Source organism: Aplidium turbinatum, chromosome 16 (genome assembly GCF_918807975.1).
Source record: "Aplidium turbinatum chromosome 16, kaAplTurb1.1, whole genome shotgun sequence".
Classification (NCBI taxonomy): Eukaryota; Metazoa; Chordata; class Ascidiacea; order Aplousobranchia; family Polyclinidae; genus Aplidium; species Aplidium turbinatum.
Window position 1 is genome coordinate 14,506,471 of NC_137487.1, and position 12,982 is coordinate 14,519,452.

General features: G+C 37.7%; 1 protein-coding gene across 1 annotated transcript in view; it reads right to left on the minus strand.

Moving 5' to 3' along the window:
• Window positions 1-4,615: 4,615 nt before the first annotated feature.
• LOC145785248 (complement C3-like) overlaps window positions 4,616-12,982 on the minus strand; it is a 55,627-nt gene continuing 47,260 nt past the window's right edge. Inside the window, exons 36-43 of the mRNA XM_082596931.1 lie at window positions 12,601-12,730; window positions 11,973-12,127; window positions 10,642-10,772; window positions 9,768-9,869; window positions 8,945-9,045; window positions 6,756-6,871; window positions 6,127-6,212; window positions 4,616-5,563 (exon numbers count right to left, since the gene is read on the minus strand). Of these exons, the coding sequence (XP_082453057.1) occupies window positions 5,368-5,563; window positions 6,127-6,212; window positions 6,756-6,871; window positions 8,945-9,045; window positions 9,768-9,869; window positions 10,642-10,772; window positions 11,973-12,127; window positions 12,601-12,730 (1,017 nt within the window). The 3' untranslated portion in view covers window positions 4,616-5,367. The remainder of the gene's footprint in view (window positions 5,564-6,126; window positions 6,213-6,755; window positions 6,872-8,944; window positions 9,046-9,767; window positions 9,870-10,641; window positions 10,773-11,972; window positions 12,128-12,600; window positions 12,731-12,982) is intronic.

Genomic DNA, 12,982 nt, shown 5'->3' on the forward strand with positions numbered 1-12,982 from the left:
ATTGCAAAAAGACTATGCAGCAACGCGCTATTTGGCATTCATAAAAAGTTTCGGAATCGGCTTACAGCCTATCGTTAGTGTAAAAGGGTTATTTTCACATACTCAAAACTTATGATTTGCGCAGCAAATCATTAAAAACATCCTGGAATCAGCTTACTTGTCATAGGATTTGCTGTACACCAAAGGATTCTTTTCAATGCCAAGACAATTTCTTAGAACATGAAGTTCAAGACCAATCGATGAAAAAAACACAATTAAGTTTGAACATAATTAGATTTAGCCTTCGGCCAGAAAATAACAAAAATTCTTACGGTTTGTTGCTTACGTCGATTTACCTCAAGCAAACGCAGTTGTTGTAATTACAGTAATTTTGCTGTAAATAAACGTCACATTTTTGCAAGTAGGCTATGTCATAAAACTAGGGTGTGGCTAACTGCCATAACCAGTTTTGCAAATTATTACAAGTAATCGATCAATGCAGAAAAAATCGCTACCTTTTTGATTTTCTGAGTTTTAAGCCGGAAGCTAATTATTCTTTCAAGTCTAGATAACTATTTTAGCTTTTAATTTCTAAACTCGAAGTCCACAAAAGCAAAAAGTGATGTGCTGTGATCTAGCACGAGCACTCTAATTACCTTGAAACTATATTTTTTGTAATAATGAGTAGCTTCAAAATAAGATTTTAAAAATCTTTTATAACGTTCGGAAAAGAGCGGAAGAGAGAAAAGAACAGCGTGGTAAGATGCTACTATCAACACTGAAGTAATTTTTCATTCTTTACTGGGGGTGAGTTTGCTCCAACAAGTCACTTCCCTAAGTGTAGCCTATATCTTAAAAAGAGAAAAACTCCAATTGGACATAGCCTACCAACGTTATCATTGAATGATCCTTTCTCTATTTAATACAAATCTTCCACTACTGCAGTACGTACCCGTGTGCACAAAAAATCATATCACATAGAAATACAAACAGGCAAACTAATTATTATAAACAGTTTGGTCAGTGTGTCACTTTAAGCAACCCTTGAAGTGGTGTCAGTGAATTTTCTCAATCTTAAATGAACGTATATTTTAATTGCTTGTTAAACGTTTTTTTGTGTCAATAAATTGTTTTTTGACTGGTTCATATAATATGAATAGTTATGTTATGCTGAGCATTGTGAGCAATCAATGTTTTTGTGATTCTAGAAACAGCGGCGACATCAGTAAGCGATGGCAAAAATCATAGAACAAAAACTGCTAACTATCATACTGTATGACATCAACTGCTCTTTAGTGTTGACAAACGGCACGATTTGGGGGAACTAAATCACAGAATAACGTCATAGCTGACTAATATCTGCTTTAGATCCTCACCAGTCTCATTTCAACCGCATTTACCGTAAAGAAGGCCAGAAACAACAGAGAGTTTACCTAACTGACTCATCCAGAGAACTAACCAGTTCTTCTTCTTTTCTAACTTCTAAACTTCTAACTTTTTTTCAACATCTACACCCACGACCTGCCAACTACGGTCTCCGCAAAATACGCTTATGCGGACGACCTGGCAATTCTCCACTCCACAAAGTCGTGGGAAAATCTAGAAGACACCTTGAGCCAGGACATGAAAACTCTCTCAGCCTATCTCCAGAACTGGCGACTGAAACTCAGCGAAACCAAAACTGTGGCAGCAGCTTTCCACCTCCACAATCCGGAAGCTGATCGTGAGCTACATGTCCAAAACAACAAAAAATCTCTGTCCTTCTGCCCCGAACTAAGATATCTTGGGGTAACACTGGACAGATCGCTCACATACCGCCACCATTTGGTGTCACTGCGCAAGAAAATCACATCCGCGCTGCGCTACTCAAGCGTCTGGCAGGTTCTAGCTGGGAGGCGAGGGCTGACACTTTGCGTATAGCAGCCTTAGCCCTTGTCTACTCTTCAGCAGAGTACTGTGCACCTGTTTGGTGCCGCAGTGCTCACTGCCACAACATCAACACTGCCATAAATAGCGCCCTGCGCACAGTGACTGGATGCCTGCGTCCCACACCATTGGACAATCTCCCCATTCTCGTTGGCATCCAACCCGCTGAGCTTCGTCGCGAAGAAGCCACTCTGTCCCTCGGTCGACGGGCACTGGAGCCTAACCACCTTCTCCACCACAAGATCTCTACTCTCCCAAACGAGCACCCCAGTCGACTGAAATCAAGACACCCATTCGTGCCAGCCGCTCAACTTCTTGTCAACGAAGCTGATGTACAAGACATCTCTGCGGCTACTTGGGCGGACCATAAATGGAGTTCTGAATAAAAGGCAAGCGCTACCAGACTCTATTCGTTCATCCCCAACGCCGACACACGCCCCATCGGCCTAACACTACCAAGACAGGCATTGGTGCGCCTCAACTGTCTCCGTACGGGCGTCGGGCTTTTCCGCTCAACCATGCACCAATGGGGAATGGCCTCTTCCTCCTCCTGTGAATGTGGTGCCGAGGAACAGACCGCAGACCACATCATCAATGACTGTTCCATCTTCAAGCCACCTAACGGAGTGGAAGGTCTGCGTGTCATGGATGATGAAACCAAAGACTGGCTGCTCTCTAGTAGCTTTCCAGTGTAGTCCGGGAACATCGTGAATCTGGGGTGGTAAAAGGATAGACCCTCGATCCCAGAGGCTCACACGACGACGACGACCAGTTCTCCAAAATTTAGAAAAAAAACGATCATTTTCCCAAAAGCAGGCAAAATAGTCTTATCGAGCTTTCATTTCAAGCATGCATGGAACGGAAGGAAATTCATCTCCCCAGTCCTTCTTGTATTTTTTTTCTTGTGTTTGAAGCCGCTATTGGTCACGTTGTTAGATCTACGCACAGCATCCAATAGATCTTGTGTTCCTTGAGCGTTGTTAGGTAATGTCAGATCATGTGGTGTGCAATCTGAAAATGTGAGCACATGTGCAAGAGGGTGAGTCAGCGAAGCTCCCGTGGTACATATTCCTATTGAAACGGCCTATCCCAATTCACAAGCGATTGAGCTTCACCGATTCCTTCAGAGTTAGTTCTACTTCGGGCTGCATTGGGGTTTGGGAAAGACTGACAATCGGTCATAGCCAACCACAGGTGCAAGACAACTGAGTTCAAAGAAAGAATATACAGTCGTCGAGTCAGCTGTTCTCACTTCTGCCATGCTTTCAACTGTCTTGCCAAGACACAACCGTGTGTTCTCGAGCGGTGTCGAACTCACTTCCCTTCGAGCGTCGTGCAGGTGCTTTTACTACTCGTCCACGGAGCCGACAATCATATACAAACATTCCAAAAAAATAAAGTGATAACTTCTTTTGGTGATTAACTGTAGATGTTGAATGGTTGAATTCTATTGATTACGTGCACGCTTAATTTAGTGAACGTTGATTAAATATGTGTATGTTCTCCAAGTACTTATTGTACAGAGTAAGGGAAAGGTGTGTATTTTGAACCCCTTAAAGAAAAATAAGCACAACTCAACCAACTTCCGGTCAATGTGTATTATTTTTCACCCAGATACAGTCTAGGTACTTGCAAGCCAGTGTAGAAAATATAAACTACGTACAATACAAAATACAGAATAATTAAGCAATAAAAAATGTTCAAAAATGGTCCAAATTCTAGTTATAAGACTGGTGTGTATTTTGGACCATTGGAGTGTGTATTTTGGACCATTGGAGTATGTAATTGAAACGAAGTTGCTTGAGGTCTTCGCAACGAAATTTCTTGATGACGGTTCAAGAATCCCTTCAGCCAATCTTTTCCAGCCAGACCTTTTTCACTGTTGAAGCGGGTATTGATATTATTGGCAGACGCAATGTCATACGCAAGCTTTCTTACGTCTATGGCCCTTAAACCATAAAATCTTGACTTCATTTCCAAAACATGTTTGACCAGTTGATCTTTAATATTTTCCGGAAGATCAAGTTGCCTGGAAGATCAATGGTTTCTGACCCTTGTGTAGCATATTTATTGGTAGCCTATTATTGACATGTCTGAACACTGTAGCTTTGGGAATTTAGAACTGACGCGATGCTGCCTAGGTGAGATGACTGGTCCGAATTACACACTGTCATGCACTGTTAAAAATTACCAAATATGACCTCCATACCTGGTTATAAGTCTTATAATTGATCACAACATCTCCTTATAGGTTAAAGATAATATCAACATCATATCAGTCTCAAACGTCATGCCAATAACATCTGAGCGCTAAGCAACCAACTCCCCAAAATAACATCACCATACTCAAAACCACAAATTCAAATCTCCCATCCACGTTTCTAAACCAAATGAGCTGAGTTTATCACATCCGGGCTATTATTATTTTTTCTTTCAAGCTGTTCAAAAATATTGACAAAACGATTTTTATTTTTTGAGTTAGGGGACTGGTTCAAATTACACACTGGTCCAAGTTACACCACTTTCCCCTAATATTTTTTAGGCTTGATATAGGGCTATATGTGCAACCGAAAACGTTCCCTTTGTTTTATTTTTGTTTGTTATAACGTCATATGTTGTGTTGTTGCGCAGGTCTGTTTATGGTTGATTAAATGCGAAGGAAAAAACACAGAATTCGTCAAAATGCGAAAATTTTAAGTTCAAAGGCAGTCCAACTAATTATTAACCAAAACACGACGTTCTTGATCCTTCTGCATACAATTTATTGACATTAGAGCACGGGCTCTCTATTTGAGCGATCAAAAAACATTATTTACGCTAAAAAACGGAATTTTGTTCTTGAATAAACAAGAAACTATTAAAGTTAAATGCATGATTGACATAACAACTAATGGTAGGCTGTGAGCTTTAAGTATTCCACTGTAGATAAAAGATATAAAGTTGTTAAATAGGACAATAAATCATCGCTAAGGAAAGCTATGACAAGTTGAATAAAACTTAATTATTGAATTCTTCATTTTGTATTGACGTGGCCACTATTTCATTATTTACTTGCATTAGATAAGTAAATATATGTACGTAGCCTACATTAACGCACAACAATTAAAAACAAGGCAAAATATTAAAAAGTTGATAATCTGAGTACGATAATGAAACACTGCGTATGGGTGAACACAGCTCACAGCGAACTCGCAGCATCAGGCTAAAACAGGTCGTTAATATCTACATTGTGAAGATAGTAAATTTGCTTGAACATAAACAGGTTATTTCAAACATAGGGATTGGGTTCAGTAAATTGTTCAAACAACAATAAAACTTTGTGTCATTCTAACCCATTTCTTTGTTGCCATATATCTGGCAATGCTTTTATAACTTGAAATGATAAATACTTATAAAAAGTACACGAAAAAAGACAGGGGTCATTTATGCTGAACACCAGAAAAGTGATTTCTTTGACCAACGTCAATCACAGCCTTCTTCTAGGCGTTGTATCAACGTGATGAAGTTGTCACAGGCGTACATAAACTTTCTCCATATTTGGCACTTTTTATGGGTTTTTGTTTTGCAATTTTTCTCCCATCTTTTTGTCAATTTCTTGCATTTCTTATTCGTAATCTTGCGTTCCACAATAGCATTTTCATCCAGTAAGTACTTGTGCCTGTGCGTGAAGATGTGATTGAGCAAGAACACAAGTAAAATCTAACTTTCAAGTAGAAAAAAAATTAAGTATGTAAACCTGCAAGGTGTAGTGGTATCTATTTTATTATCCGTATCCGTATGTATCCGTAATATTAAGTGGCATTTAAATTCAACAGCACCAGAAAGAATAACCAAGTAATATAAATTATACAATTCAAACTAATAATGTAGCAATACAAAATACAATGACATAAAATATATTCGCTGTCTTCATGCAATTAACGTGCAAGACAAAATGAGCTTCAAAACTTTGTCACCAATAACGATGTTGATAAAGTCTTTTGAATCTTGTTTTTATAGAGAACGATTGTTGAATAGGAATTGGGCATTGGGCTTAGAGAACAAGATGAATGAAATAAGTTATTAATTTATCATACACATTTATGATAGTCTGTACTTATAGAGGTTAAATTAACAAAGATACCGTTAGTTAAGTGCAACATCGTTGATAATAATTTAAAAAAGATATTCATATCTGTATTGTGGTACGAAAAGAATTAAAGTTATTTTTTAAATATTTACTGGTGTTTTCCATTCCTGTCCACTACTTCTTCTGGTTGAGTACCCACAATGGTCAATAGTCTTCCTATCGTAATGAATCGAGCGAGCTAAAAATGCATGGAGTGATTACATGAAAGATGTTTGTATGCACAGAAACTTACAAATAACAATCAAAGTTGAAATGCTGTTAGCAATATTGTCGATATAAAGAACATATCTATTGTAATGTAGCATTAATCCGCCCCAAAGGCTCAGTTGAACATAGTACTTTATGAACGAAAAAGTGGCAAGATCAAGCTGTGATGGTTCGAGTTCGACTCTCGGAGTGTGCTCTTGAACAATCGATTTTAAGGACTGCTCTTTATATAGCGACACTTAGTGGATAGAATAATTCACAGACAACACCACTTAAAAAAACAAGAGGAAATTTCCTCTGTCAATCTCAGTGCCTGCTCTGTGCCAGTAGTTTAAAGCTTTTGCAAGCATACGAAACTTATGGGATTAAATGATTTGTTTAATGTTTAAAATATATTTAAATGACGTGGGACTGAATTAGACAGTTTGTGATTTCGTGGTCCTGACATGAAATACTTAGTCATTCCTAAAGAAAGCACAGCAGGTTGCTTATCATCGCTAATAACTCAGCCTACCTTCCAATCAGGATGTGTTGTATTTTTTATCAAACTTTTGTCCCAGCACCTACTGTAGCAGTCGTGCCTTATCTCAAAAGTAACTTCTGAGCCTTCTTGCACGTCTTCATCACTTCCTGCATGATGCATATAAGGAAACAAAAGTTGTGATCTCATAACTTAATTTTTCGTCAGCATATAACCTAATTCATCATACCGCTTTGGTGAAATACCATTACACTGTTAGAAAACTTTAAGGCTAAGTCTATGGCAGCACGCATTATAACTAGTTGTCTTAATTTTACCGCTGGATAAAAACCAATCTTATAACTTGTTTATTCAAAGTCAAGACAATTTTTATGCAAGTCAATTTGACCCAAACGTGTAAAAGAAATCTATGAAAGTGGTAATTTTGGCGATATTCCCCCCAAATTTTTTTCCAAAAATTGTCTGACGTGCCAGTTACGCCCACTAACAGAAGCATACTTGAAGCCTAGAATGTGTTACTCTACAAATCTCGTTATTTTTAGCACATGACAAAAATATCTGGCCAATTTTTGTTAAAAGCTATCTTATCATTTTGTTCTTGGATGATCAAGAAGATATTTTACAAAACTCTAAGCTTAAATACATGATGAAAATTATTTATCCACCACGGTAGCAACGCATTTTAAGGACAGTTCTTCATTCAGGGGCATTTATTGGATAAAATAATTCACTTCAACAACAAATGGAAATTTTCCTACATTAATCTCGATAACTTCAATTTTTTAATTTGAAGTCTCTACAAGTATGCGAAACTGCAGGAATAAAGTTCTCAAAGAAGATTTCTCAGCCTAAGGATATTACCACAATATCTAATCAGCCAGATCATTGAAAACATTTATAAAACAATCTGACATGGTTTAGAAATGCTAACTTATCGGAAGATTTTTGTTGTTTTATTGGATAAATTATTTTGTTTTCGATTGCAGTGACAAGACAACGAAATCTCACGTGATAGCTACACCACCAGACCTTTTCATCCGACGAAGTGTGCACATTTAGTTTGGTTGTTTGCGTCCCCCAGCTGTTTTTATTTTAGCACTTTGATTACGTAGATTGGACAAAAGTTTTTTGTGGTCGTAAAAATGTTTGCTCACTTGTGGTTACTTCAGCTGCATTGGTTTTGAAAAGATCAGGTTTGGGTTCAGAACACAGCAATGCTCAGGAATTTGCAACTTTCTATTTTTTGTTTTTACAAAGTAAATTCCCTGAATTTTTCCAGTTACGAAAATACATGGTCTACTGTCTGGTCTGTGGCACCCCACTCGCATCCCGGTGAGGGAGCCAGGCCCTATCTGCACATATCTGAACGAAAGCGACCGACGCCGGTTCGTAGGCGGTTAAGCCGGACCCACGCAAGTCTTGCGAGGGACATTCCCGGAGGGTGGGGATCAACGTCGGGTAGGAAATCACCAAAAATATGATGCATGATGGTCAATGCATATCCCCGGGCAAAGTTTCATTTAAAAACGACTTAATTCTGTTATAACACAAGCTGGTGTTGGCATAGAGATAAAAGATTAAACAACGTTAAAAGAACCTTAATTTGCTTTTTCTCAAAAGTCGGACATAGTTCTTCCACTCAGGTCTTCAATTAAGCCAATTAACCCTTTGTTTTATGAAGGTTAACTATAGGCAACGGCATGTGGCTGTTAGGCTCAGTATGCTGTAGAATAAATTTTACAATCAATAAGCTGAAGAAGTTTAGAACATTTTATTTTCAATTTTTATATCTCATAGCACGTGCATTCGAATAACGCGATAGTTGAGAAGAAAATCTCCCTTTCCATACACCGCCCAACCACCTCGATGGCTTAACGGTTGGAGGGTGGCTTAGCTCTGAATCAGTGGACATGGCTTCGATCCTCTGTTGGAACAAACCAAAGAATTTTGGAAGGTGACACTGAAATTATTTATGTTGGGTACTCAGTAAAAATATGGATTCAGGTTAAGAACGTATGCGCTGCGCTGACAATGATCACTAAGAACAACGTTGTTGTATGAAAACACAAATTAGTCTACTTTTAATTTTTTTACTATTGTATGATATGTAGGCTAGAACAGTTGCTAAAGATGTTGCCGCTAGAGAAACATCTGCAATGTTTAATTTTTTTGTTTCTTTGTTCTCAAATGTAACAAAATTTTACACTTACGGAATAACTTACCTGGTTTCAAAATTTCCTTCACTTTTCCTGTAAATGTATAGAACACTCCACCTTCTTTCGGAATTTTCACAGAGCCTACTTTTATGACGTACGCGTAGTTTCTAAAATAAAAAACAGAAAAAATTAAAACAAAACCTAAGTACTAAACGACTAGCAAAAAATAAGCAGCCTATTAACTAATTTGTTAGCTTGCTTTTGCTTAATTTGTTTTTTTCACCAGCTAAAGTTACAGTTTGTAAACTAGCAACGAAAAAATATTTAAAAAAAAGTGAAAAGTCGCTTGTCGTCGATGAAGTCAATCAAAAATTGTTGCAGTAAAATTCAGTAGAACGCAATACATGCATCTTTTATGGCGGTGTGAAGATGTCATGTGAAACGTTATTACTGGTGTCAGGATATCATGAGTTTTTTCCTCAAAAACCTTATGCTGTACCGGTACATCACAGGCTCAAGCCAATTGGAAAGGAGAGTGTTTTCCTGTGTAGGTAGAAACTTTGCATTCGTTTCTTCATCATCCACATTTTTTTGTGCGACTTTATTTTCAAACCGAGAAAACCTCTTTGGAAGCTTCATCCTGGATGTTCCACATAGGCTACTACAAACTCAAATCCAGTAACCGAGATTAACACAGTGAAGTTTTCACTTGCTGTAAAGTATTATTTTCTGTAAATTATTAGCCTAAGTATCATTGGAGAGCTGATCTGTGTGTGTTTTTTTTTTTTCGAGCTACCATCACCGCGTAAAGTTTTGATCTCTTCATTTGCATATGTAATAGTGTAAGCTGACGCCTTATGAAAAAAAACATATTTTTTGACAATCTTACCTGTCGCAAATCGATGAAAACATATTCGTGCACTCCTTTTCATTGTCGCATAAATCACAACCATGTAGACATTCTGTCGATTTAATTTGGTCTTCATGCGACCTGCAAAAAAGTTTTTCTGTTATGAACTGGTATATTGTCAACAATATCTAAAACATTTTATTAGCATACGTGTGCGGAATGAATAACCTGACCATGTGCAATTTGTGCAATGTGCAATTTGTGCAATGTGCAATTTGTGCAATGTGCAATTTGTGCAATTTGTGTAATGTGCAATTTGTGCAATGTGCAATTTGTGCAATGTGCAACTTGTGCAATGTGCAATTTGTGCAATGTGCAATTTGTGCAATGTGCAATTTGTGCAATGTGCAATTTGTGCAATGTGCAATTTGTGCAATGTACAATTTGTGCAAGGTGCAATTTGTGCAATGTGCAATTTGTGCAATGTGCAATTTGTGCAATGCGCAATTTGTGCAATGTGCAATTTGTGCAATATGCAACTTGTGCAATGTGCAATTTGTGCAACGTGCAATGTGCAATTTGTGCAATGTGCAATTTGTGCAATGTGCAATTTGTGCAATGTGCAATTTGTGCAATGTGCAATTTGTGCAATGTGCAATTTGTGCAATGTGCAATTTGTGCAATGTGCAATTTGTGCAATGTGCAATTTGTGCAATGTGCAATTTGTGCAACGTGCAATTTGTGCAATGTGTAATTTGTGCAATGTGCAATTTGTGCAATGTGCAATTTGTGCAATGTGCAAGTTGTGCAATGTGCAATTTGTGCAAAGTGCAATTTGTGCAATGTGGAATTTGCAGTTTGTGCAATGATCATGTGTAATTTGGCATGGTTATCTTCTTGAAATATCACTCGCCTGCATACTGGACATCCTCCTTCGGCACATTTACATATCTCGCCAACTTCATTTCCTTCAGGGTTGTCACAGTTTTCCGTACGAAGATCCGGGACATTTCCAGGTAGAGAATAAAACATCCCACATTGAATCTGAAATATGGATTTTTCATGATGGTACAATTATAAAGAGAGTGCTAATCCCTTCCTTGTACTGTATGGCGATTAGCAACCAACTTTGAAACATTTGCTTTTTAATTTGATCAGGTGTATGGGCTATACATTTCATTAGAAACATTTCAGTTTGAACCGAAATATCATTTTCGTGATAACCGCCTGGTCTGTTATTACAGGAATAATCAAAGCGACTTAAACAAAAATAAACAAAACATAAATACAGTTCTAATTTGCCTATTAGTAATGAAAAAATAAACCGAAAACATATAGTGTGCATGTGTTAAGAGACTGCGAAAGACCTTAGCTCTGTGTAGGCGTGAGGGGTCGTCGAGTCTGCACTCTCTCATTAAAACAGGTATAAGCGCACGAAAATAAATATTACGTCATTCAAATTGTAAAAAGAAATAATAAAGAAATATACAGCTTGGATAATAGGTTATAAGTATATGTAAATGTTTGATAAACTGCCGCTTATCACATTTTTGAGTTGAAACTATTGTTAATAAAAGTTATCACTATTCATTTGTATGATGATTTTATAGCGACAGTTGTAACAAGTTTAGTTTCCAAGGTTGGTACTTGCGGAGAGGTGCTTGCTTTCGCTCCGGCAAGGTTTGATACATGGTCAAAAATCAGACAGCACATCTCCATTTTGTCAAGTATTCTGATCTCCATCTGAGTACCAGATGGGTTATGGGCTCTCTAGACTTCCCTTGTCAAGACGTAACCGTTTGCTCACTGGTCTGAAACCCTATGAAGCCTATGGAGGAGACATGTTGTGTTGTGGCTTGGCAGGAAGTGTTGCCTGTAAGTGCTGTGACGTGCAGATGGCTCTCCATATAAATAAAGATTGCCCACTGTCCACTGTCCAGACCCATCCTTGGTGTGGAGGGCCTAGTTTCCATGGATGGCGACACCAAACAGTGGATAAAATCGACGGGTACATTGATATTTACTGACAGCATGGAGAGGGAGGTTATTATGCATAATTATCTGATTCATACTAAAATAATATCTTCAAAATAATGGCGACTTAATTTACTTGAGTTACTTCTGAGTAATCTTAAGCCATGCAGCAACCCATTTTCAAAAATACTATTTATTGTATAGGCCACACGGAAGTAGATTTATGGGGGCACTTGTTTGAGTGCTCCCTATGAGTAGGCTATTTCCTACCTCTGGCTCATAGTAGTCGTAAACATCAATTTTGGCCGGTTCTGGACTATTCACTTCCACATTTTGCTCCATATCAAAGGCTAGCGTCAGCGATGTATTAGTGACACGCGGCAAATAAAAAACCACTTTAAATTTCGTAACCTCGTAGATGTCAACTGCAATGTATTAAAATGTAACTGAACGTTTGGAAAACTATAAAAATTGTTGAATTAATTATACAGAACAATGTATGCTTTAATCATATTTTTATTGTCAAAGTAGTGTTGCCAAGTGTCCGATATATGTTGTTAGGCTAATTTCATTTTGATATACAATTCAAAGCAAAAATTTACAACAATTTATTTCATTTTGGTATCTGATGTAAAGTGGTTATATATATTGTATGAGGAGGTTGCATGACCCAAGTGTTGAAAGCTCTTGTACTACTTCCAAAAGGCCGTCTTTTCGACACCGTTCAAAAGCATGCATTTGTGTTTTTGGCAAGACACTTCATAGCATGCTTGAATGTAAACATGAGAGTTAGCACCTTTCCTTCTCAATCAAACTCTTCAACCACCGCGAGTAAGCTTGAATAAGCTACAACAATAAACAGTGGTTCTGTTGATAGCGGTGGTTGAATTTCACATACTTATGCCATCTACGGCGTTTGACTTTGGCAACCGATCTAAACTTGAGATGATTGGTACAAAACCGGATAAGAATCCAACTTCAACCATTGTCATTTCCGCTGGATCACCTTTTTCTTTAGAAATAGTCAACTGAAAAAAAATGTCAAAGAATTTATAGAAACAACCCCCATAGAAGCTTTTATAGCTTAATAAACTTGCTTAAATGACGATATCCATTTCTTGGTAGTTGAAACACAAATCTTAGGCAAGCTGCATGCAGATTACAAGCCACCTGAGGTAACTTCACTGAGATGAAATAGGTATCCAAGTAGCAAAATCTGTCATGTTAAAATGACGGATTTTGCTGTCTGGATAAAAGCTAAAGGTATGACATTGAACTTA